This window comes from Camelus bactrianus, chromosome 11 (assembly GCF_048773025.1).
Source record: "Camelus bactrianus isolate YW-2024 breed Bactrian camel chromosome 11, ASM4877302v1, whole genome shotgun sequence".
NCBI classification, from domain to species: domain Eukaryota; kingdom Metazoa; phylum Chordata; class Mammalia; order Artiodactyla; family Camelidae; genus Camelus; species Camelus bactrianus.
In genome coordinates this window covers 11965520-11990444 of record NC_133549.1, presented here as the reverse complement: position 1 = coordinate 11990444, position 24925 = coordinate 11965520, and the positions used below count along the sequence as shown (strand labels likewise).

General features: G+C 41.2%; 1 protein-coding gene across 4 annotated transcripts in view; it reads left to right on the top strand.

Moving 5' to 3' along the window:
• Positions 1 to 24925, top strand: part of FMN2 (formin 2) — a 285811-nt gene that overhangs the window by 71934 nt on the left and 188952 nt on the right. For all 4 annotated transcript variants that reach the window (XM_074373220.1, XM_074373219.1, XM_074373221.1 and 1 more), the window contains exons 3-4: positions 6463 to 6610; positions 14435 to 14490. In XM_074373220.1, the coding sequence (XP_074229321.1) occupies positions 6463 to 6610; positions 14435 to 14490 (204 nt within the window). The remainder of the gene's footprint in view (positions 1 to 6462; positions 6611 to 14434; positions 14491 to 24925) is intronic.

Here is a 24925-nt window from a genome sequence, read left to right as displayed (position 1 = left end):
TATTAACGATCCTTTTGACTCTGTGTTTCATCTTAGATAGCTTCTTTTGATCTCTCTTCATATTCACTCTCTATTCAGCTGCTTCTAACCTACCATTAAACACATCTATTGCTGAATTTAATTTTGATTATTTTATTTATCAGTTCTAGAATTTCTCATTTTTTTATTGTTCATGGTTTTGTATTGGAATTCTACATTTCATCTTTTATTTTCTTGAAATGATTCAACATAATTATTTTTAAATGTGTCTGATAATATCTGATGCACTTGTGTGTCTTCTGTTATTTTTCTGTTGATTTTTAGAAATTTTCTATTTGTCTCAGCATGTTTGTAGGGTTTTTTTTTTTTTATGCTGTATAGATGACTGAATTGATATAATCTTTTTACAGATAAGATTTGTATTTGGTCTTGCCAGGGACCTGGGACACTAACATTCCAGGATCAGCTTGAATTCTATTCAGGGATTTAGATGATTGAAGTTGAATTTCGGACTACTTCTAGTTTGCCTTTATTCCTACCTCGTATGATGGCCTCTTGAATTCTAACATACAGTGGAGGCGTCACTAGAGTCAACCCCTATAGAATCACCATCCTCCGATCCTTTCCCTCAGAATCTGCAGTCAGATGCTCACGGAAACCCTCAGGGAAAAAGTGAGCACCGGTGTCCGCTTCCTAGGTGGGTGTTCTCCCCTGGATTCCTGCTTTTCGGTTTCTCAGTTTCATTCTCCCCTCCCCTTTGCCCTTCAGCAGGATAAGTATACATGTACGTGTATATACTCATATATACACACACACACATATACACATATATGTCCTTTTTTCTGGTCTCCAGCAAAAGAGTGGTTCTAATGGCCTCTTCTGTCATCACCTCAGTTATTAATTTTACAATGCACGTGCACTTTATAGCCTGTTACTTTCACTTATGAACATATGTCATGAAGAAAATGTTACAGGGCATTTGATGTGATGTGATTTTAATGACTCTTGCTTATTTGTAACATACCATAATTTTTTATTCATATTGCAGTTGTTGGAAATTTTGCTTTTTTCTCTTTTTTAAACATAAATAACTGATATAAATATATTCTAATATATGAATTTTTTACACATCTTTAATATACTTTTTCCTCAGCGAAAACTCTGTAAGTAGAATTGCTGGTTCCCAAGGGATCAGTATTTAAGTTCTTTGGATGCTCAATTCCCTTCCACAAAATTGGCACGAATTTGCAGTCTCAGTAGGAGTAATGTCAGTGCTTGTTTTGAACATAGATTTAGGAAAACACCCCTTTATATTATCCTGAAACAATTTCAAAGACCTCAGCTCAACTTTAGATTTAGTTTCTTGATGTTACTCTTGCTATTCATTTATATTTGACATTTTTATATACTCAGTTGACCCTTGAACAGTGTGGGGGGCAATCCACCTGTATGATATAGTTGGGCCCCGTATCTGTGGTTCCTCTGCACCTGCAGATTCAGTCACGCACAGGCTGGGCAGTACTGTAGTATTTACTGCTGAAAAAATCTGAGTATAAGTGGACCCTCACAATTCAAATCTGCATTGTTCAAAGGTCACAGGTACCCTTCCAGGTTTGTAACTTCTTATTTAAAAATGAGCCAGGGGTGCTTTGGGCTGTCACATTCACGTATTCTGTCTAGAGCTGATTACACGGCTCTAGCGTAATGTTAATTGTGTCAAGGTTATGGCAGAAATATAAATTATCAGTGTGTAAATGATCCAATAATTTTAAAATGTGCATATTATGTTATTATAAAAGCATGTGCAGTACGATTACAGCTCCATAAAATAGTCAGAGAAAGAACAGACCCAGTGGGTGCTGCTGTGTGTGGTACTGATTACTTATTTTTATCTCCCCTGTTTCAAAGCAGTCCTATACAGTTGTGCTGTTGTTTTTTTTAATAACTAAATGATCAATGCAAACCAAAATATCATGAGGACAGTTTAGTCTGTTATCAGTGGACCTACCTTTTATTCAGCCAGTCATCCTGTAAAAAGTTCAACTGAGTTAAAGTAGAACTGGATCTTCCATTGTTTCCCTAATACTAATAATGTGTTTATTATCACCTTATTCCAAAAAGTATTCACAATGACTAATAAGAAAAGGAAGATCACATAACACAAGATGATAAAAATCAGCTATGAGTGAAAAGGGGAAAAAAAGACAACACTGTGGGAGGAACATAAACTGGAGCTGGGATTGAGACTAACCAGAAATACGCATTCTGGAGCCCAGGTCTGCGGCGGGCGGGCCGTGTACTTACTTCAAATGTTCTAATGGCCAGAACGAAAGGCACGTCTCATCCATAAGATGACAAAGCACAATAAGCTCAACATGCCGTCCAAGTATTTAGTTCCTCAGATGGAGCTGTGAAGTTCTAAGACAAGAACTTTCACCTGCAGACCCTCCTGCAGACAGCGCCGTGTGAGGGGATGGGCGTGCCCCGCGGGCTACTCCCGGGGGACCTCGCTGTCTCCTTCCTCAGAGCTCACACCCAGGCCAGGTCCTGAGGCCAGCTGACCAGGTGCAGGCGAAGAGCCCTCTGCTGGCCTGAGACGCACTCTTCTGAGCCCTGCAGGGTAGATGGAGTACCTGTAAAGAAGTGGGTGTGCGGCACACTGTGGGGCAATGTTTACATTTTTTCCCTCAGTCAAGCTTCTGATATTTGTTGGAAGACTGTACTTCCTGGAATGTCTAGGATGCACTTACTGTATTTTAGTGCTCAAATATGGCTCCTTGGGCTGGGCCTTGATGGACACTTGAGCTGGGGCAGTGCTCAGAGCATCTTAGAAAGTGAGGAGCCCAGACTAAGATTGTTTCCACATGTGTGGACCACCCATCTCCATCCACTGACAAGTCACAGGAGTGTCAGTGGGAAGATGGGAAGGGCACCATGCCTCTCAGAGTCATTAGGATTCTGCTTTAATATACAGACGAGGGCAATGAAATTTTCTTGTATGTAGATAGCACCATCAGAAAAATGTTAACCTGAAATATTTTAAGGTGATAACCAAACCCTCATCTTCACTAGAAGAATCTCAATGAAGCACTCTTAGAGTCCCTGACTTTGATCACTATAATTTTCTTGTGGGCCCTCTCAAATAGACTATTTGTGGATTATAGCTGAGTTATTTGGGAGGCCATTATTTATAGGCCAGTTAAAAAATGGGGAAATATCTGCTAAAAGAAACTTATTTTTCTTTTTTTGAACTAGCAGGCTTGTGACCTATTTTTGCCACTTTTAAATTGTGATTTTAAAGCTTCTGATCTGCCTATGGTAGAAAGCTTGTATCTGTTTTCTTTATAGGAAGAAATGATCCAGTTCAATAAAAGTCAAACAGATGTAAGAATTTAAGGGGGTAGAGTAGTGCCAGGGAAACATATCCCTGTTTTAACTCAGATATAAAACTGTGATTTATTTTGTTCAAAGACAGTTTTATTGACCTTGACGTGTAGTTCCTCAGTACTCACTGTGTGTCTGTTATGTATACAGAATGACATCCAGGGGGAAATGAGGGGACGTAGGGTATGGTGGTAGCTGGTGCCAAGGAGCTTATATATTGTACTTGGGAAAATAACAAATACATTTCCCAAATGTTAAACAGGAAAACAACAGAGAAATAGACAAACATGGATGGTTGAGGGAATGCCACAGGGAATTATTCATTGAACTCAAAACTTAGTGACAATCAGCACGAACGTCAAGTTTGCAGACTAAAGTTTGATCAGCTAGCTTCTAATCATAAAGCAGAGATTTGGTGCTGGTTCTGTGGAGGTGTTGTGTATGTATGATGACAGATTTGAATTCCTCTGTAAAGGATTTTTTAACACATAGGAAATGTGCAATTATTCTAACCAAACATAGGTGAAAGGAAATTAAAACAAGTAGTAGTCATGGTGGTTATTCTTGAGTAACACCATGTGGTTTTCATAGCTCTTTCCACATGGCACTGGCTCCCACCTCATGCCAATCTTGTAAGAAAGACCAGCGCAGGCATTTTTCCTGAGTTACCGGTGAGCACATCGAGACCTCATAAAGTTACGAGATTTGTCTCGGGTGCAGCACTGAGTATATACTAGGAGTTTTGTCTTTATACTAGGATGTCTTGACAAGCCACCTCTTTCGTCAAAAAAGAAAAACAATTATCTGACAATTGTGTTAATTCAGTGAACATGAAGTGGCTTTTATGAAGTCATCTTAACATCACCAAGTACTAGGACCTGCGGATATACCTCAGGTGCTGAAGGAGGTTTCAGTCAATTGGCGGGAAGCTGAGATGCACTCAGGACAGTGTTAGGCCACCGTTCTGGACAGCACGCTGTGAACTGTCAGGATGAGGGGAGGCAGGCATGCTGGCTCAGCCTCGTCATCCAGGAGCGGTGAGGTGAGACGTCAACTCAGCGTCATAGCTGACCGGTTTCCGTGAGTGGGCAGGACTGGGGAGGCGTGCTGGCGGAGTGGGGCTTCGTTTAGGAGACATGGAGGGATGAATTTGGGAGGCTGAACGGGAGGAACATAGAAACACTTAAAGGACAAGTTGAAGAGTGGACACTGGATTCTGTGGATGTTAGAGAGACATGAAAGACATTTGTGTTTTACTTTTTCTCTGCCAGTGGAGCCACAGGATGAGGGGGAGGATTTGAGGTTTCCGTGACAGCACTGAAGCGCATCCCAGTCCTGGGCTGTGACTGCAGGCCTGGAGCGCTGGCCGCCGTTCCTTTTGGTTTCCGTCAGGTTGTAGAGAGTGCTTTGAGCAAACCTTCTGTTTGGTGAATGACGAAATCCTGAGTGAAACCATTTATCGCCTTGGCTGCTCTTTCATGCGGAGCAAATGACGTCAGAGGCTGAGTGGCTTTATTATGGCGGTGCTGAAGCTCTCAGTGAGAGTCCCCTTTTCAGGGAAGGTACAGCTTGCTACCCTGGCACTTTTGACAACTCCTTCCATGAAAGGTTCACATGATGCAGATGAGAAGAAGGGGGGATTCTGTGCCTAACGGCTGCCAGCAGCCTAGGAGACATTTCCTAAACCAGCGGCTCGATGCAGCGCCATCGGGCATCCTGCCGTGACATCGCCCCTCGCCCAAGTCTTACCTTGTTCTTGTAAGAATGAGGATATTCTCTGATGTTTTTGCTGGTCCACATTCATTGAATTCCTTTAGTTTTACCAATGAAAGCTCATTTCTAATATCATGTCAATTAAACCACCTATTTTGCCAATGAAAAGCAATTTCTGATATTCAGTATGCCAAATAGCAAAGCTTCTGGCGTCAATCAGGATACAAATACTTGAAAGAGATGCGAGAGTCCGAAATGCTTGTCCAGGTCTGAAATGGGGCCTTTCTGGTTCAATGCTAGCTGACCTGGGAAACTGAGTTCTCAGTCTGGGGCAGTGACTGTCCCTAAAAGTAAAGCTTAAACTAACCGATCTATACATTGTATTCGACTGTTAATGCTGAAGAATATTTGATGAATTTTTAAAATTAATTTGTTAAACAAATTACAGAGATAGCAATGCCTGTCCATTGGTTAACTCAGGTCACTTTACAGCTGCAGCAGGGTGGTTACAGTAAGTCTTTTGTTTTTGTTTCTGCTCCTCTGTTACTCTCTCTGCTCTGCTTTAAGTTGATCAGAGGTTTCGGGAGGTATACCTATAAGTAAGGAAAATGTCACGCAGAGAACCGAGCGCATGTGTAACTGGGTGCATGGGTCCTAAAGCAGTGAAGTCCGAATGAGCACTTTCCCGAGCTGTTTGTAAGGTCTCGGAGTGGCCTCCTCTGAGATTTCCACTCTGCTTCCTGGCACGAGGTGTAGTTATGAACCTGCTTCTCATTCTGTCCAGATTCTGCTGGTCTGCAGCCGGGAAGAGCTTTCTTTGCCAGATTCCGGTCCAGTTCTTTTCTTCTTGGCAGGGTCATTAATTTTTTCACAGTTTCTCTCCCACACAGTTCCCAACCTGGACTCAGGATGAATCAGTTTCCCGGGCTTTTTGTTGTTGAAGGCAAGGAAGCCATTATTGTCCTGTGGTGCCCAGCATAGCCTGTCCACTGACTTTGCCACAAGTTTTTAAATAGATTTCAAAGGGACATCAAAGTCCAGGGTATTGAAGATGCCTGGTCAGAGAGCTCTGGGATTGAGCAGATTTTCTGACTTTATAATCCCCTCTTACCCCTAAAGAAAGAGACTTAAATTTTACCATAAAAAAGAAGTTGAGATACATATGGTTATGAAAATGAAATGACTGTGTGAAAGAATGTTTGTTATGAATCTACCCTGAATAGCATAAAATGCTGATTAATGTTGTATACAGAGAGATAGATGCCCACCACACATGTATATTTGCGATGGAAATGATGTTGCAATGTATCAATCAAGAAGATGCGCATTTTCGTGACTGAATTCAAATAGCTTAAAATTTTTGTTTTGTTTTGTTTTGAAATGCAGCAAGATCAACTTTACACCTGGGCTGCGGTTAGTCAACCCACACACTCACTGGATTATATAGACGGGCAGTTTCCCAGGCGAGTCCCATCTGGTTGGCCACCATCTAAACCTCCTGATGAAGAACACAGGCCCAAGGATGCTGACGCAGGTAGGCTCCCAGGAGGAGTGAATGCTCTGAAGGTCACAGCAGGTGTCTGTGTGGTGCTTACTGGGTAGCGAGCCTGGGTTTCTCTTCTAAGTATTTCTTAGATTAACTCAAGCAAAATCACTAGGAAGGTTGTTAAATTGAAATTTATTATGCTCCATCTTCAAGGCTGCTGAGTTAGACTTTTGGGGAATGGGACACTGGCCTTTCCGGTGACTGCTGTGTATTCTTAGTCTGAGAACCACCGCTTCAGGGTCCAGCTGTGGCCGCCACGCGAGGAGAGGCTGCACACCCCGCATGGGCTGAGAGCTTGGAAGGGAAGTTCTGTCTATTGGCTTCGAAGGTGGTGGCCGCCTCTTCCCACTGTCTCTTCCCGTGTTGCTTTCTTTATGCTTTTCTTCATATTTCCTTTGCCTTCAGGGATGACCGAGACAGGCAAGATAGAGATACACATTCTACTAAATCTAAATTTTAAGGAATCTTAAAAATTGTACAGTGCTCAGGTGTAATAGTTATTTCTCTAAAAAAATTTTTGGTTGTTTTTCCCTCTTTGTACATTGTGTTGTCCTAAAGTATTTTGTGTTATTTTTTAAGTACTTTGAAGATTACATGAGATTAACATCAGCCTTTATATGGAGCCTGAAACTAGTAAAGCACTTGATTGTATTGAATTAAGTATCACATTTTTGTAACACTGTTTTTATGGAGTGTGGATACTTTATTCCTTCTTTCTTCTTTCATTTTGGCATAATGAATTCCCAGCTGGTTTTTGGTGGACTGATCAGGAATATTGACATCTGACCCATAAGTGATGAGTAAATAGTAGCAGAGCATTATCACTATTCAGAAATCTCTCCCTCACCAAGTTTTCCTAAGTGGTAGCATCGGTGCTGGAGTTAAGAACTTTGATCCCCCCCCACCCCCAATTGGCTTATTGAGAGAAAGATAGTGGGCAGAAGCTTGATTTGGACTTGTAATAAAGGGTGCAGTGTATGAGTACAGAGCTTGGGGTCTGCCGCTTACCAGCTTGAAACCTTGGGCAAGTTTCCAAACCACTGTACTCAATTTCTCCCCCTATAAAATGGTGATAAGAATAACATCTCCTGCACTGGGATATCGTGAGAATTATATGTTAAAGCACAGAATTAGCATTTAGAACGCAGTCATTATCTTCCTCATGAGCTCCCTTTAAAACCCACAGTGACCCACAGCGTCAGTGACTTTATTCTAGGCTCCTGCCCGAAGGTCTGCAGAGGGAGCCTAGTGCTCATAACCTCCTGTTTTTATCCCAGTCCTGGAGCGATGTGTTTGCCTCTTTCTTCTTTGCACTGAGGCACTAAAAGGGGGCCCACCCCCAACCCTACATGTTCCTCTTTTAACATCCAGTGCTTTAGAAACACTGCTTAGAGTTTTCTTGGTGGACTGTACCCCCTGAAATGAGCAACAAATGAGAGATGCAATGTAGAAACGTTGTTCCATGTAGAGCTCTGAGTTTCTTGTGGTACAGAGTACAGTTGATCGAAGGCCAAGGTAGGGTTCCTTAATGCAGAGATCTTCAGGGCTGAGGGGGTTCTGACCATAATGACACCTGAAAAAAAAATCAAGTACATAAAACCATATTTAGTTTTAAAAGGAAAACCATATAACTAAAGGTATTGATCCCATTAAATACACTATTTTATTTGTTTATGTTAAAAATTACTTACTGGTTTGGAAATAGCCAGGTGTAGATACAGTAAAATTGATCAATTTCATTGAGAGTTTTTTTAACAGTTGTTCATATCTTATGTTTTACATCATTGATTACGGAGATATTTTCATTTTTTTCTTCCCTAGTGTGTCTACCTTTCTTAACTTTTCTAACTGAAACATTTATACTATCCTTTAAAATTTTAGGGCAGTTTTAAAAAGTTATGAAACATTTTTTATTATTGATTTTGTTGTATACTGGAGGAACATTAGATGGAAAGTTAATTAGTGATAATCTGAATTTTAGTTTGGTAAAAGACAATAGTTGAAATTGATGCCAGGAAGTTTGTACCTAGTTTTTCCTTCATTATTTGACATAGCTTGCAAAATGCCAGCGCAGCAATTTTTTAATATAATGACTTGTCTCCTTTTAAAATATGCATTCTTGAAGAGGATGATGGAGGTAAGTAGAAAATAGTTTAATGTAGTGACTTGTTTTTCTCCAAGTTGATCTGTTATAAACCCAGCAGCCCAACAGCTGTTTTGTCCAAATGGTCCAGTGGCCCTGTCTAAGCTTTTCCTGCTGTGATTCCATAGGGCATTCTCATTCTGGGGCCTCACCACCCTCCCTGTCCTAGGCAAGCAGTCAGTAGTAAGAATGAGAATGTCGATAATATGGTGAAAACCTTGCATAGAGTCTACTGCTTTAAAAAAAAAAAAGGGGGTATGAATTGCAAACTGACAACATAATTATGAATAGTGGTAAACTTGCATATTATTGTGCAGTGACATCATGGCTAAAATCACTATTTGCAACGTGTGGCCCCTTTCAGTTTTAATTTAAAGTAAAAGGGCTCAATGACTTTTTTTCTTCTTGAGAAAGAAAGACCTGTGGCTCCATCTTAGAAAATTGACACCTTGGTTTTTCTTTGCCTTTTTTTTTTTTTTTTGTCCTCCGACTCTTCTTAATACTGATTTCTAATTCACATGTCCAGCTAATTCAGATTCATGGCGCTGCCTTTTCTGCCTTTCTCATGGGCCTCTCTTTCATTTTTCCATGATGCATTTTTTGAAATGGCTTTTTCTCCACCTCTTTATATTGATGAAGAGACTGACCCTCTGTTAAATGACTCTGATTGCATAGGCGGAGGTGAAGCCTCTGTGTCCTTCCCACCAGTGAGCTGCACAAGGGCTGCAGACTCCTGGGGATCTTCCACTCCCACTCTGCTCCCTACAACATGTTTCCGTTGTCCCCACAGAGGAACCTAAGGTGTCAATAGTGACCTTGTGAGGTATGTAGAATGCCTCCTGGAAGGACAAGGCGAGTTAGGAGGAACTAATAAGGAAGTTAGGAAGCAACGTGCTCCAAAAGTTCATGGCAGAGAAATTAATAAGAAGAAAACTTTTTCAATTATCTTTTCTCTTCATCTTCACTCTCTTCATTTTCCTTAACGTTTTTGATTCAACCCACCTCCCTGCCCTGGTGGTTCTTTCTTCTGGAGTCCCATGGCATTTTATTTATATTTCTATCATTCGAATTATTTAGGTATGTAATTTATCTTTTTATACATATCTGTCTCTTGTGTAGACTCCCAACATTTTAAGACCTTTAGACATATAGTATATACTTAAATATTTGAGTAAATAAATGAAGATCTGATGTTGAAAAAGACGTAAATAAATAAAATATCTACTCAGCACATAAATGCAAGTATTTGATGGAGTTTTGTGTGTGTGCTGAAACATCCCATGGACCATTTTAGGGGCTCAGTACCAAGTTTCAAAAGTTACTCAGTAGATTTACACAAGCAGATAATTAACTTTAGTTTTTGAATTCATGGAGAACAGGATCAAGATGTCTGGGTGTGAACAGAGACTGGATCATTCTGGGTGCATCTTTGGAAAATCAAGGCCCTTATCTTTAATAATGTGAGTGATCAAGAGAGTGAACAGAGGGCTGATTTTAGAAAGGCTACTGGGGCACAGAAAATCCTGGAGGAATATATGGAAGGAGAGTAGAAACATGACAAACTTTTTGTGTAGAAATCCTAAAAATTGTGTTTACATGCTGGCTGAAAGAATTGTAACCTACTCTGGCTCCAAAAAAAGGTTTGAGCAACTTATGAATATATAAGGTGTCCAAAAGGGCTGGAAAGGAAAATAGATTAAAATGAAAGGAATTTAGGATGGAACAACAAAATGAAGCAGAATGTATTTCAGAAGGACTAGCAGTTTTTAAAGGTAGTTGCAAATTTATCCCTCAGGTTGAAAGTAGAAAGGGAGGTGGGAACAATTCTATATCGTGCCCTGGGTCCGTGAGATTCAAAGCAGTAGTCTCAGAGGCACAACTTTTTTGGCCTCCTGTATCCAAAAGAGACTCTGTGGGATGTAATGCAAATACAGCATCACCTCATCTCCACCTTCAGTCCTAATGCTCTAACACGTGTTCAGTGGAGGTGATGCAGAAATTCTGTAAGGGGCCAAGGGCATGCTTGATAGCATTCATCTCTCAACTTGCTACATGGTCAAGGGATAAAATGTAGAACAGGTCAGTCGTGTCTCCTATAAATGGCTCTCCATGTTCAATTTTTCAAAAAATCAGCCCCCATTTCTCCCTTATATATGAAGCAAAAGCTCATGTGCTGATATCCTTTGCTGGCAATGAGCAGTGGATCCACACTATTAAATAATCCAATAAGCAGAATACAGGGTTGGCCCCTTTTAGGAAAATTACATATTTACCGCATCTGCACTTGTGGAAGGACGTGGTACACCAGGATTAGAGACCTCTACCGTTTATTAGGCCGCTAGTCATAAGTCATGCTATTGAAATGAAATGTAATGAATTCTCTTTCAATTAAATTGAGTAGATTTGGATCAAATTGATGTATACCATTAAAGAAACTGTAGTTTAATAATTTTGTGTAAGTGCATATTTCCTTAAAATGTAAAACTTATTAGAGGCTGCTTAATTCATTTTCAGGAGGCATAACTGTATATGTTAAAGGGGTGATTTGATTTATTTACCATTCATAGCAGAGTGGCATATCCTACTCATGTTTCTTGCTGTCCTCTTACAAATGTGAGACTCATCCAGGTATATTTTGTCTTGTAAGTCGTAGGCTTATTTGTGGTGATGAAGAGATCATCTCTGAAACATATTTGGAGTTGTGGGGAGCCCAGACACTTTTGTGAGGGAACTTTAAAGAAAAAAAATGGAACATTTAAAGTTTTGTTAGAGATGCTCTTTCTTCTACTTTGCGTCACAGTAATGTTTGTTCAAACCAGGCTTGTTTCCTGATTCTTAAGAAGGGAAAGTGGAGTTGGCAGATGTCCCCTTGTAACCTCACCAGTTACTCTTTAAAAGCCATCATCCTAGTTGATGAATGGGGCCCAGCTGCCAGCTCCGTAGTAGAAGGCAGTTCCCGAAAGTGCTACCGGGCCCTGGGAGAGGAGAACGTGGGAGTTTGCACGAGAGGCGAGCATCTTGAGGGTGCTGTAGGGCTGAGCGGGTTTCTCACGCACTCTTGCCCACCGACTCTAGACCTGAGCTGTTACTCAAGCCAGCTTCCTGGTCATCGGTCCCCAGCATGCTTGTTCCACGTTTTGCAATTTCTCAATCTTACCTTTACTATTTCTCTTTCCCTTCCTTTTCTTCCTTTTACTTTCTACTATCTTCTTTCTCCTTAACATTCACTTTTCTTTCTTCTCTATTCTCATTAATCCCCCCTTACTTTGTAGTAGTTATTCTGTGCATTTCTTTCACCTTAAAATCTTGACCCTCTAGAACTCCTATACTTCAGCTTCTGATTTTGAAGAGAATATTTTCATGTATAAGATTCTCCTAGATGTAACACACTGATTCAAGGAAATAAGAAGTATAGTGAAAGAGAGGGGATGGGAAAGTCAATTCAATTCAGGTCACATTGATTTAGAGGGAAATCCACTGTTTAGATGTAGGTGTTCAAAATATTGGCTGATAAATCTTTCTAGTTCATTGTTCTGGCGAGCTGTACACATTCTTGTTCACCATCAGAGCCCAGGAGTTCACTTTTGGGGGCAGGTCCCCAGGTCTAGGACAACAGAGGGAAAGCCAGGAATTGCTGTGTGCACTTCTGCTGTCTGGGCGGCTAGTGTTCCACCAGGGGACCCTGTGGGCTCCTCCTGCACTAGCCACACAGAGAGGAGGAAGGGACACTTTCTCTTCAGTGCAAAGCCCCAGGGCCTTTACTCAAGTCTCTTGTTCTCGGGAGGATTTGGAGGTGACTAAAAACAGCAGAAAACAAAAATGTTCGAGTCTAGACAGGATTCAATATTAACTCTTCCTAGCCCTGCTGTTAACGATCTTTCTTCCAAATTGGCTAACTCAGGCGTTAAGTTCGGAGTAGAGGCTTGTCAGTGTAAGAGGGAAGAAGCCCTTTTGCTTAACTCAGTGAAACAGCGTTTGTCCGGGGAAGGGCTTGTATTTTAAGGCCACTTGCTAATTCTGTGCCACAGTGACGCCTGTTGGTGAGTGACTGCTTCCTGGTCTTCTCGGTGATTTTTGTTCTGAAGGAGACACTCGGAGCTCAGGTGGTGCCTGTGCCTTCTGTCTGATCCCTGCCCCTCCCTCCCTGCTCAGCTCCCTCTCTCCCTGGTGGCTCCCACTTCCACGGTTGGCTCATTCTTTTGATCTCTCCTTTCATCCCCTCTTACAAGTACTCAACAGATACTTTAAACATCTGCTGTTTACCAGGCACTATTTTGGATGCTGGGGGTTCAATAAGGGGAAAAAAATCTACAAAATCTTTGTCTTCATAGAGTTTGATAAATATATCAGCAAACAAGTGAATCGTGTAGTATTTCATTTGAGGAGCCACACTGTGAAGGAATCACCAGGGAATGGGGAGACCGGGGAGACCAGGGAGCGGGCGGGGCTGCTGCTGCTGAATGGCGGGCCCAGAAGGCCTGCGCGAGCTCAGAAGGAAGAGGGCAGGGAGCGGGGTGTGCAGACGCCCCCGCCGCAGAGAGCCGGTGCGGGGCGTGCCTGGTGCGCCCGCCCGAAGGCAGCAGGAAGGCCGTGCGGCTGGAGCGGAGGCGGGCAGAGAGGTCGGGGGGCGGGTGGCTGAAAGAAGGCCCGCGGGCCCGCGTGGGGACGGCGCTTTAATCCAAGCGAAGTGAAAACTTTCCGCGAAGTTTAACACTATGCTGTATGATTTAAATAATAAATGCCTTGTATTTTTTCTATAGCATTGTCACATACACCAACTAAAATGCTACCAAACTGGAAATGTCTAAAGGGTCCCCAAGAGTGACTGCTGTGTCTTGTCAGGTGTCTGGTCTGCGTGCCAGTCAGGGGTGCGCAGACGTGACAGTCAGGAGACAGACTGTAGTCTTCACGTGGCCACCAGCTGCCTGTGCGGGGCCTCGGGTCTCTCACTGCAGATGCCCAGCTTGGACACGATGAGTCATTTTCAGACTCCGGTCCACGCAGCCCTGGGGATTCCTGGAGGCTCTGTTATGTTTTTGTTTGCAAACTACCATGCAGGCTTCACTTAGAAGAAAGTATCCCCGAGTTTAAAAACCAGAACAAAACATAGACTTGGGTGTCCCTTAGGTTTTCCGGCGTGAAAGAATCTGCAGTCCCATAGATTCTCACATGACAGACACGAAGGAGCAAAATCCCTTATTACTCAGTGCCTCTTGTGAGTGCTCCTTACCTCTCATTAAAGTGGAAGGTAGATTGTCAAATAGTCAGATAAGACATTCGACATTCCATTCTTCAGGACTGGTGAGTTGGCTTCTATCATTGTGCAGACTTAAGGGACTAATATAAAAAGTTGAATGTCTTTGCAGGTACTTCCTGGCACAAATAGAAACTAGCAATTGAGGAAAATAACCATGATTGACATGTAAAGACGAGCATAGGGCTAATCTGACTTTGAAAATAACTAATGACATGAGTGTTAGTCATTTTGTGTGTTAAATATACTGAAAAGTAGTCATGTCCTTATGACATAAAGATATAACTGAAAGGTAACCTGGATATGTTTGATACTTATGATTAAAGATATATTTTAGTTAGTTTTGTTTTCTGATCAAAGAAATGGGAAAATTTGCTCTTTAATATATTGACTGTCTTCTTCCTTTTCAACCCAGAATCTCAATCTGCTGTTTTAGAAACTCCGAAAAAATGTTCAGATGCTGTTCAGGAGGTAAGAAGATTTGACTAGGATGTCGGATCCCTTTCTCTCTTATTTGTCTAAAAATTGTGACAAACTGATTTCTCTTCCCATCTGCCCACTCGCTCGGCTGCCCTGTTTCTCAGCCTGCACGGGAATCAGGCAGGTGGAAGGGGGTGCTTTCTTCCATTCAGACTTTGCCAAGAAAGTCAGCCTTGAGCTGGAACTGAATACAGGTGTCTCAGATTCTGTGTCATTGTGTGTCCAGCCAAGGAGCTGAGCCCGAAGCGGCCGCTCTGCGCAGGGAAATGCGCCTGGTTGAGCTAACAGTCATGTGGATGAGAAGTTTTTAATGTGTTAGAGCTTTCCTAAAATCAAATAATATTCTTCAGTTGCTTTGGTTGGATAAAGCATTAGTTTAATTTGCACAAAAACTTTTTTATTCTGTTAATAAGGAAGCCAAGTTTTATGACTTCTTTCCCTGCACAAATATGCACCTCCTGCCATAATAGGAAACACTTATTGGGAAGAGTAATTGTGTTTAGCAATTGCTCTTTTGGGTATAAAACCATTTTTTAAATTTATTTACATATTCTCCCACTATACTTTTTAAAATAATTTAGTATTAGAAATTGCCAATAAGAAGAATGTTTTCTGGAGTGTGGTCTAAGTAGAAAATGAGACAGTTTATTCCTGGGTTCCAGGCTCAGGTCTGTTTCTGGTTAGTTTGTGACAACATACTCAGGCCATTTTGGGGCATAGTGTTCATCTCTGTAAAATCAGAGAATTTGATGATTTTTGAGAATTTTTCCAAGTGTAAAATGAGTTCCCTCTAAGTGAAGCAGCCCTGCGTCACACATGAAAGTTTGCTCCTCCTGGAGGAAAAATAAGACTATAACGATTGAGAACTTCATTTCATAAATCCACTCCCGTGCTTTTCAGAAGTATGTCTAGATTGGTCATTATCATAAGAGTGAAGATTCTCTTAAGGGTAATGTCGTAGGACAGGTTTTCCCAGCTTCTTTTTTTTAGAGCAGAAACCCACATCAGGCGAGGGGACTTGGAGGGGCGTGGTGGACCCAGCTGAATGTTGATTACTGTGCAATGATTAGCTGACAGTGAATATGATGAAGGAAAATAAAAAGAGGTCAAGAGAAACAAAGTGAGATATAATTACAACAAACAGGGCCCTTAAATGACCTTTTCATTATTTCTGCAGCGCTTTTCATTTTTGGCACGACTGAGTTGTGACCTGAGATGATGTATTAGATTTTTCTAGTTCTCATCTCCCAGGCATGTATTACTGACTTCCCTGTTATATATGATAATGCCAAAGAAAACCTGGACAAAAAGTGTCCTACACAACCAACAATGATAAAACACATACAACCTTGCTCTAAATATTAAGACTCCAGCTGTAATAATTCAAGGTAGATATGCATGTGTATAAAATTATAGTGATTTTCTGTTTTCCTTAAGCTGTGAACCAATAGTAAGCAGAAAATCTGATGAACTGGGTGATTTAAAAACAGCCTGGCATCTCAAAGATGAAATACATTGATTAAAATTTCACACCTTCTCATTTCCTTGCTGCCAGTGAAGTGTCTAGAAGCTAGGAAATGTAATACACTAATTGGGAGGTGACAATATTTGGAAGTAATTGAGGTCAAGCACTCAGTAATGACATCACTTGCTCTTGGAGTCATTAACTCTTTGTCATATGTTTACTTAGGGACTGATTCTTTCCTTAGATGATGTGCATCTGTGTCATAAAAGGCTAAATAACTGGGCATAAAGGGGTTCAGGAAACCAGAATTAATTACCAATTTACTGTGCACCTGTTCTTTTACTGTATTATGCAACTCTTATAATAATCTTTTAAGTAATTATTATAATTCATATTTAATGATAAGAAAATGATGTTTATAGTAGGTAACTTGCTTAAGGTCAAAAAGGTGATAAGGGGTAAGAGCCAGGATGTGAACATAGGTCTGTTTGACTTTATACCTTACGTTGCCTCCTCTGTGATAAAAATTAAACCCTGTGAGTGAATAGCCCTGTGGATATTTCATACCATCTCGTGCCAAAATCATCAAAGGCTCCTATGGAATTAGGAAGTTTTAAAATAAAACTACTTTCTTTAGACCTCACTTACTGATTATTTTAATTTCAAATAATATGCTCTGAAAATCTGCTCTGTCTATAGAGTTATTTCATGAAACTGAAAAAGGACTTTCAATTCTTTTTTTTTTATTCTTTGGCATTTGAAATACTATTTATAAACTGAAATCCTTTTACATTTTTACAGTATATAAATATTGTAGCCAAATGTCAATTACATTCTCTAGAAACATTTGCACCTACATTAAAGATTTATATATGGTAGCAAAACTGGTTACCACCAGTTTTCAACTTATTTTTACTTTTGAAATTATATATAAAATGTGTGCTTTGAAGTATTTTCCTAAAACTCTTAACGTCTTTCTAATGTAAATGGACTAGTTGAAAGGTAAATAGAATAAAATTTGATCTTTAAAAACTCTAGTTTTGGGGGAAGAATTGGTAACAGCAAGCAATTGAAAGTTGAGTCTACCCACACATTAAGATATTTATTAATTATGAATAGCCACATCTATTACAAAGTGCTGGATAATGATAAGAAATTAAACAAAATCAGCATCCTCTTATCCCATATGTTGTACAGTTTATATGCAAATACATTCTCAAATGTTAGAAAGATGCTTCTGATTTGAGGGAAGTGGCAAAATCTTATTTCAGTCCAGTTTTAACCTCCTTTGAAATTGGCTTAAAACTCTTCCCCTGGGATCCTGCTCTGATCAGTCCTCCTGGATCCTCTTAACCTCTCAATGCCTAACTGGGTTGCAGACTTAATTGAGGGATTGAATATTCTTTTCTATTGGTTCTCCTTTTAAAGAGTCTCCTGTAGTGCTCTGTATACAGTGACCTGTCAGTACAATGTATTATCAGCTTCAGAAACATCTTTATTAAGAACAAATCAAGGAAATGCATGTGAATAATGAGGAGCAGCCTGGTCAGTGGTATTTGAGGGTTTGCTCACATGTGTCTTGGCAGAGACAAGTTCAAAGAGTAAAAAAAGAATTGTTCAAATCAAAAGAAAGGTGTGGGGAATGTAATTCTGAAGAAATAGAAATGGAGACATGAAAACAAGTCACTTGAATTGTATTAGAATGTATTAGATATATCAAAAGGTGGGGAAAAAAACGTTGTTTAACGTAAGTTCCTTCTAAACTCTAAGGCAAAAAGTGACCTGCATTCACATGTTAATTATAAACCCACAAAACCACAATTCACAAGACAAGTACACAGCTAAAATATAGACCAGAGTAAGAAATAGAGGGGTTCAAGAAGCTAGGCAAAGACATGTTTGAGATCCAAAAACATGGGTTAATCTTCCTTGAAGTTTACCTCAGACTCTGCTCATTCTTAGGTGCTTGATAAGCACTTTGACTCAGTGAGTCTGGGGAGGGCTGAGGTGTGGCTGGGGAGGGCAGAGACACAAGGATACCTTTGTGGAGGCACCAGTTTTGAAAATGGGTAACACTTTGGCAAAATGTTCAACGAAATGTGTTAAGGGGAAGATAGGATTTTTCTGGAACGTACAATTTTATTTTATGGAAACTCTAGATAAGAGGAAAAAAAATTAGACATTTTAGTTTTAGAAAAAAGGAAATAAGAGAAACTATTCTGTCAGTTTTAAGAATGAAAAGCAGTAGGCATCTGGAAAGCAGTTACAATTTGAGATGAGAATTTGAAAAAAGCATTAGAGCTCACTCACTGTTTCCACTTTTCTCTGGGGCCATAGGGCTTACAGTGAAATGAAGTTACGTATTTGCTCTACAGAGCCTTAGAGGGTGTGGAATTCCTTCATGCTGGGCAACACTGGCAATGACCTGGGAAGAAAGGCAAATAGTTCAGGCAGCTGATCTAAATGGGTAACTGAGCCGATAAAGGTTCTTGGCTTATAAAGGGTGTTTATCTTTTACTGAACTTTATCGGACGCCTGTTGATGCACTATGTGCAAGATATTTGTAGTAGGTAGTGAAGGAAACACAAAGAACTGTAAGGTCCTGGGCTCTTCCGTGTACATGAAATGATCTGCAAGATGTAATGTGACTTTGTCAAAGTATTTAGTGTATGTTGCACTACAGAATTTTAAAAAATGGGAACGTTGTTGAGAAATTGTAATTAAGGACAGCTTCTTAGGAAAGGTGCAACTTAGATCAAGTCCTCAAAGTGATCACTTCTGGACTGGGGGAGGGAAGAAGAGAGAGTGTGCAGATGGAGAAGAGAGTGAAGGTACAGAAGTAGACATGAACGTGGCGTTGAGGCGGGGAGGACACTGACAGATGCAAGGGTCCTGGGGATCGGAGAGGCCGCTCACTCCATTCCTCCAGCTTCTCGGCCCGCCTCTGGTGCTTCTGCCCGCCCCACCGCCCCGCTGCAGCCCAGCCCCAGCCCTGGTGGGTCACCGCAGCCGTCTCCCAGCAGATCTCTTCACTTCCAGTCCAAGCCCCTCCTGATCTTTCCCCCACAGTCCTCCAGAACTGTCTTCCTAAACTCCAGATTTACTCGTGTCTGATGTCTGCTCAGACCCACTCGATGACTACTCATAGGGTTTCAAAGAAGAGTCAGACTCCCGAGTTTGACGTGCAAGGCTTTTCCTTGCCATCCTCTGCCGTTAGCCTCATCCCCCACTATGTCCTACCTGTTCGGTTTGCTCCAGCCTTGAAAAGGCACGCTAGTTTTCTGAAAGCTTTAGCATCCTTCATGTCTGCCTTTTACATTTTTTTTCTTCTGCACTCCTACTGCCTTTTTTAATCCAATGAATTCCTGTTTCTTAATCTAAACTCATGTCACACTTCACTCCCTCCTAGACACTTCCCTGGAGAGGCCTCAATCTAGAGACTCCTTTTTGATGCCCCTTCTGAGATCCCTGCACTTCCCTTACCTTCTCATAATTGGTGTGTTATGCGTGTCTCAGAGGTAATAGGGCTCCTTAAAGCTATGACTACCCATGTTCTGTTTGCCCCTCCAGTATCTAATACAGCGCCTGACATTTCTGGGCAGATCAGAAAGTGACGAACGAATAAACATACGGGAGACCACACTGACTCAAGCAAAGGTGCGCCCTGGGAAGTGGTGGAAATTTTGCTTATATTCACACCATAGTGATTGAGGATTGGGTTTGGAACCAGTGTGTCTGGGCACAAATCCCAGTTATACCACTGTTAACTGGGGAACCTCAGCCATGCTTTTTATTCTCTATGCCTTAATTTCCTTATCTACAAAATGGGGCCAATAATAACTCCTGTCTCATAGGTTTTTGTGAGGTTTAAATGCACTAATTTTCATGAAGGGCTTAGAAGAGCTCCTGGCACATGGTAGGCGCTCAGAATGTAAGCCGATATTTTGTCATTATTATTGTCATGTCTGAGCAGTACTCTGGCTTCCAAAGTTGCCTTCTTAGTGCAGTTGATCCTCATCATTTAGAGATTCTGTATTTGCAAGTCTGACAACTAGCTAGAAGTTATTTACAGCCCTGAAACCACTGCTTACAGGCCCTTTACTTCATTTGCAGACATGTGCAAAGTGGCGAAAAACTGGAGTCACCTGGCGTGCACCTTCCCCAGCCAAGCTGGAGCGAGGCAACTCTGCCTTCTTGTTTCAGCTTATTCTGTAAATAGTGTCTTTTCTGCCACGTTTTTCACCTTTTTGTGCTTTCTGCTGATGACTTTGCTGTTTAAAATGCCTGCAAGCATAGGGCTGCAGTGCTGTTTAGTGTCCTAGGTGCAGGAAGGCTGCGATGTGCCTTACAGAGAAAATGTGTGTCTTAAATTTAATTTATGTATTTAATATAATTTAAATATATTTATTATAATAAATAAGGTAACTTGAAACTGAAACACACATAAAACAAGGTTATGTGCTGATCAGTTGAAGAAAATGTGGCTGGAGGCTCGTGGGAAGCGGTCTCTGTTTCCAGTGCTCACTAATTCATCGTTCACGGTGACTTCATAGAACGTAACTGCATAAGGAGAACTGCCTGTATCTCATTTAAGCCTCGCAGTAGCCAGTGCAGTAGGCAGGGGAGGTAATTAGGGTATCCACATTTCACAGGCTATTAAAGACCTTATGAGCCAGGTAGAGAATTTAAAATGTCTTATGCTCAGCATAAGAGCCATGAGTTTTTGAGCAAGGACGTACCATGATAAACCCATGTTTAAGGACCTGATGAGAGAATGTCGTTTTGATAGGAAGAGGGGGGCTAGAGCAAATCAGGAGGACCAGCTCTAAAACTCGCAGTTATGAAGTGGGGAGATTCTGAACTAAAGAGCTGATATGATAAAGGAAAATTAGCAGCCAAAGGTTGAAATAATGGCTTTGGTAACCAGGTGACCATATCTAGGGTATAAATTTAGGCTGTGGTTCTCAAAGTGTGGTCCCTGGAGGAAGTGTCAGCATCATCTGGAAACTGGTTAGAAATGCAAATTCTCAGGCCCTGCCCCAGGCCTCCTGAACTGGAGACTCTGGGGGTGGGGCCTGGCGGTCTGTGTGTCAGCAGACCCTCCAGGGGATTCTGCTGCACATCAAGTTTGAAAACTAATTAATTCAAAAAATGAATCAAAGCTACTACCAAGCCTAGGTAAACTGCAAGGCAGAGAGGTGATACTTGTTTACAGGATGAGATGCATTTTAAATATAAGGGAAAAGTTAGGTAATCAAATAGAAATATTATATGTCAAGTAGAAATATTATACGTCAATTATTCCTTGATAAAAGATAAAATTAAAAAAAGCTATACAATCACAAAATGAATGTGAAATATTGTTGAGAGGGAAAAACTTGCAAATCAGCAGGACAGAGCTGAGAGATTTAAGATGAAAAAATTGTTGAGCTCCCCTAGCACAGAGAGAGAGGATTGTGGGCCAAGGACAGAGTCTTGGGAATTACTCAGGTTTGGTATTCTACTCCAAAAAAAAAAAAAAAAAAAAAAAAAAAAAAAAAAAAAAAAATTCAAAAGAGGGAAGAGGAAAGCAAATGGAGACGAGAGAGTGTAAAATTATACAGGCCAATCGAGGAGAGGATTTTTAAGAAGGAAGGCATGAGAAATCATTTCATAGTCTTTATACAGGCTACATTGGAGCTGTAGTGTTGGCAGTGAGAACATTAGGGTCACCAGGACAGCAGTTCCAGCCGAGTGGCAGCAGAGTCAGAAGGTATAGCTCTGCCCCTCGGGGTAACATTCCCAAGCCATTCCATTTGATTTTCTGTGAGCTTTGTTTGGAACTTTAATGACATTGGGGGCTAGTTGGGTATTGACGCAGGGGGGTGGTTAGGGGGTGAGACTCTAAGCTGCGTTGTTTATGCGTGGGTCATCAATGAAGGGAAACTGTGACAGACTGTTCTTCTTCCTTGCAGTTAATTGGGACAGTGAAGGAATGTTTTGCTTTAGAGTATAGTTCAGGACTTTGCCACAGCTCAGGTCATGGGAGAGAAAATTCAGAAGATATGAGGGAACCAAAAAGGCTGTTTATTTCCATTGTTTTCTAACTCCTTTCCTAAACATGCTGTTTATTACCTCCACTCTGGTCATTCACTAATGATGGTGACTTTAACCTTCCCATCAATCAAATTATCAACTACTGCCATAGATGTTCAAAGTTACCCAGCCAGTTATGATTTCTGACTTACCCCTCTCCTCTCCACCTCACATTTCTCATCTAGGCAGTGAAGGGATTGGAAGAGATTTGTCATTTCCATTCTAATTCAAAAATGTTATAATTTCAATAGTTCGTCATTTCCACTGTAAGGATTCCAGAGATGCTGTTTTAATGCTCTGTGAGAAACCCTTTTCCATAATATGTTCTCATTTAAGGCACCCCGGGTATGTTATTTACCAGTTACCGTATGTTCTGATACTCCCTGCTTTCTTGATATTCCTTTTCAAAGTTGAGATTGATTGTACTTTATTTCTGTGCATAATCTGGGTTTCTTTTCCTGTAGAATTACAGCATGTTTTGGCTTATTGTAAATCTGGAATCTCATTGGTTTTCTCCAAAACCTTAGACTGTTTTAGAATTTAGAGCATGAGAAACAGAGAGTTTATATGCTTCTATGAAGAGTAAAATTCATATTTTACAGACGTCTAGAGTTATCCTAACTTGCCAGTGACATGGCCTTAGAATTTAGCAGAACTTGAAGATCTGAATATTAAAGAAAATGAATTACATAGTAAATAAGTAAAGTTTCAAAGATGAACAAATTAATTTTCAGCAGAAGCTTTCCATAAATGTATCTTGGCTTTCTTTTCGACACTTTTAGCCTTAATATTATAGTAATGTTTCTTTTTCTGGGAACCAGATAAACTTTATTTTGAAAATACTTTGTTGAATGTATTATTTTTTGATGGCAACTTGTATTTTGTGATATTCAAGTAATCAAATAATTTATAAGAAATAACCAACACTACCCACATATAAGATTATACAGAAGTGAAAGAATTTTGGCTGACTTATTGTATACAGTTGTTCAGCCAAAATGGATGGCAGATCTACCAGTTATAATGATTTACAGATTTGGACTAATATTTTTAAAAATCTCAAAATTGGTGATATATAAAATAAAACACTGTGTTGACTAAAATAGATTTGTTATCTTTCCTCCATTTGTAAGGATGCATCCATTATATAGATTCTGTACAAAATTGCAAATATCACTTTTTCACTTTTAAAAATTTTATTTTAATTTTTAATAGAACCTGATTTAGGATCAATCTCTCCTTCTTCTCTTCCTTTTCCTTCTCTTTTTCTTCATGTCTTTTAATTTTTATACTGCTTTTCATTATATTCAAATCTATGACGAAAAACAGCTGGCCAAGGTAATAACATTTAAGAATTAAGTCTGGGAGAGAATGCCCAAGGGATGGTGGAGTAGAAAGGTCCTGAGCTCACTCCTCTCATTGGCACACCAAAATCACAACTATTTGCAGAACAGCCGTCAATGAAAAAGACTGTAACCTACCAGAAAAGATCTCCTTCAACTAAAGACATAAAGAAGGAGCCACAGTGAGCTGGATAGGAGGGGTGGACTTGTGTTGCTGTCAAATGCCATATACACAAGTGGGCAGCCCACAAACTGGAGAATAATTAAATTGCACAGGTTTCTCCCAAAGGAGTAAGGGGTCTGAGCCCTATGTTGTGCTCCTAGCCCAGGAGTCCTACACCAGAATGATGAGCCCCTAGAGCATTTGGCTTTGAAGGCCAGCTGGGACTCCACTGATAAAGAGTGCACACAAATCTCATATGCTCCGAGACCCAGAACAGAAGCAGTAATTTGATTGGAGCCTCTGTCAGACTTACCTGTTGATCTTGGAGAGTTAGTCACAGAGGCCGGAGGCAACTGCAGCTCACCCTGGTGACATACACACTGGTGGCAGCTGTTTTGAAGGGCTCATTCTACCACATGGACACTGGTGCTGGCCAGCGGCATTTTGGTGCCAGTGTTGGGAAGCCTCAGGCCAAGCAACTAACTGGGCAGGGACATAGTCCCACTCAGCAGCAGACAGCCTGCCTTAAGTCTGCCTGAGCCCACAGCTGCCTCTGGACACAGCCCTGCCTGCCCACCAGAGGGCCCAGGACCCAGTTCCACCAACCAGCGGGCAGACACCATCCATAAGAACACTGCAGCACTGCAGTCTGTGGACTGGCCCACCCACTAGCAGGCCAATACAAGCTTCAGGACAACCTGGGACCCACAGAAAACTTTGTCAGGAACCAGCCCCACCCACCAGTGATCCAACATGTGCTCTGGGATCCCTACAACCAGACCCCAAAATCTGGCTATGCCTACCAGTAGCCTGGTACTTGCCCCAAGATCTGGCCACCCACCAGTGAGTGGACTGCAACCCTGGGGCCACCTGGACCCTGACTCTGCTCACCAGTGAGCCAGCACTCGCCCCAGGGTCCCCTGCGGTTCTGCAGTCAGCTCTCCTGTGACTTAGTTATGCCAACTAGTGGCCAGCAGCAGGACCTGGCATGCAAATGGACCCAGAGCCAACAAAGCCTACCCACAAAGCCAGCCCACCACAACAGAATGATCCATGCAGCCCTCATAGGGGGAACATAGAGCATAGAGCTTGGGTGACAAGAGGGGAGTGTGCTGCTGGGACACATAAGAAGTCTCCTGCAGAGGGACACCTCTGCAGGGTCCAGAAATGCAGCTAACATAACAGACACATAAAAATAAAAACAGCAAGTTAGGCAAAATGAGGCAGCAGGGGAACATGTTTCAGACAAAGTAACAAGATAAAACCCCAGAAGAGCAAAGTGAAGTGGAGATAAGACAGTTTACCCAAGAAAGAGTACAGAGTGATGATTGTAAAGATGACCAAAAACTCAGGAGGAGAATGGACTCACAGAACAAGAAG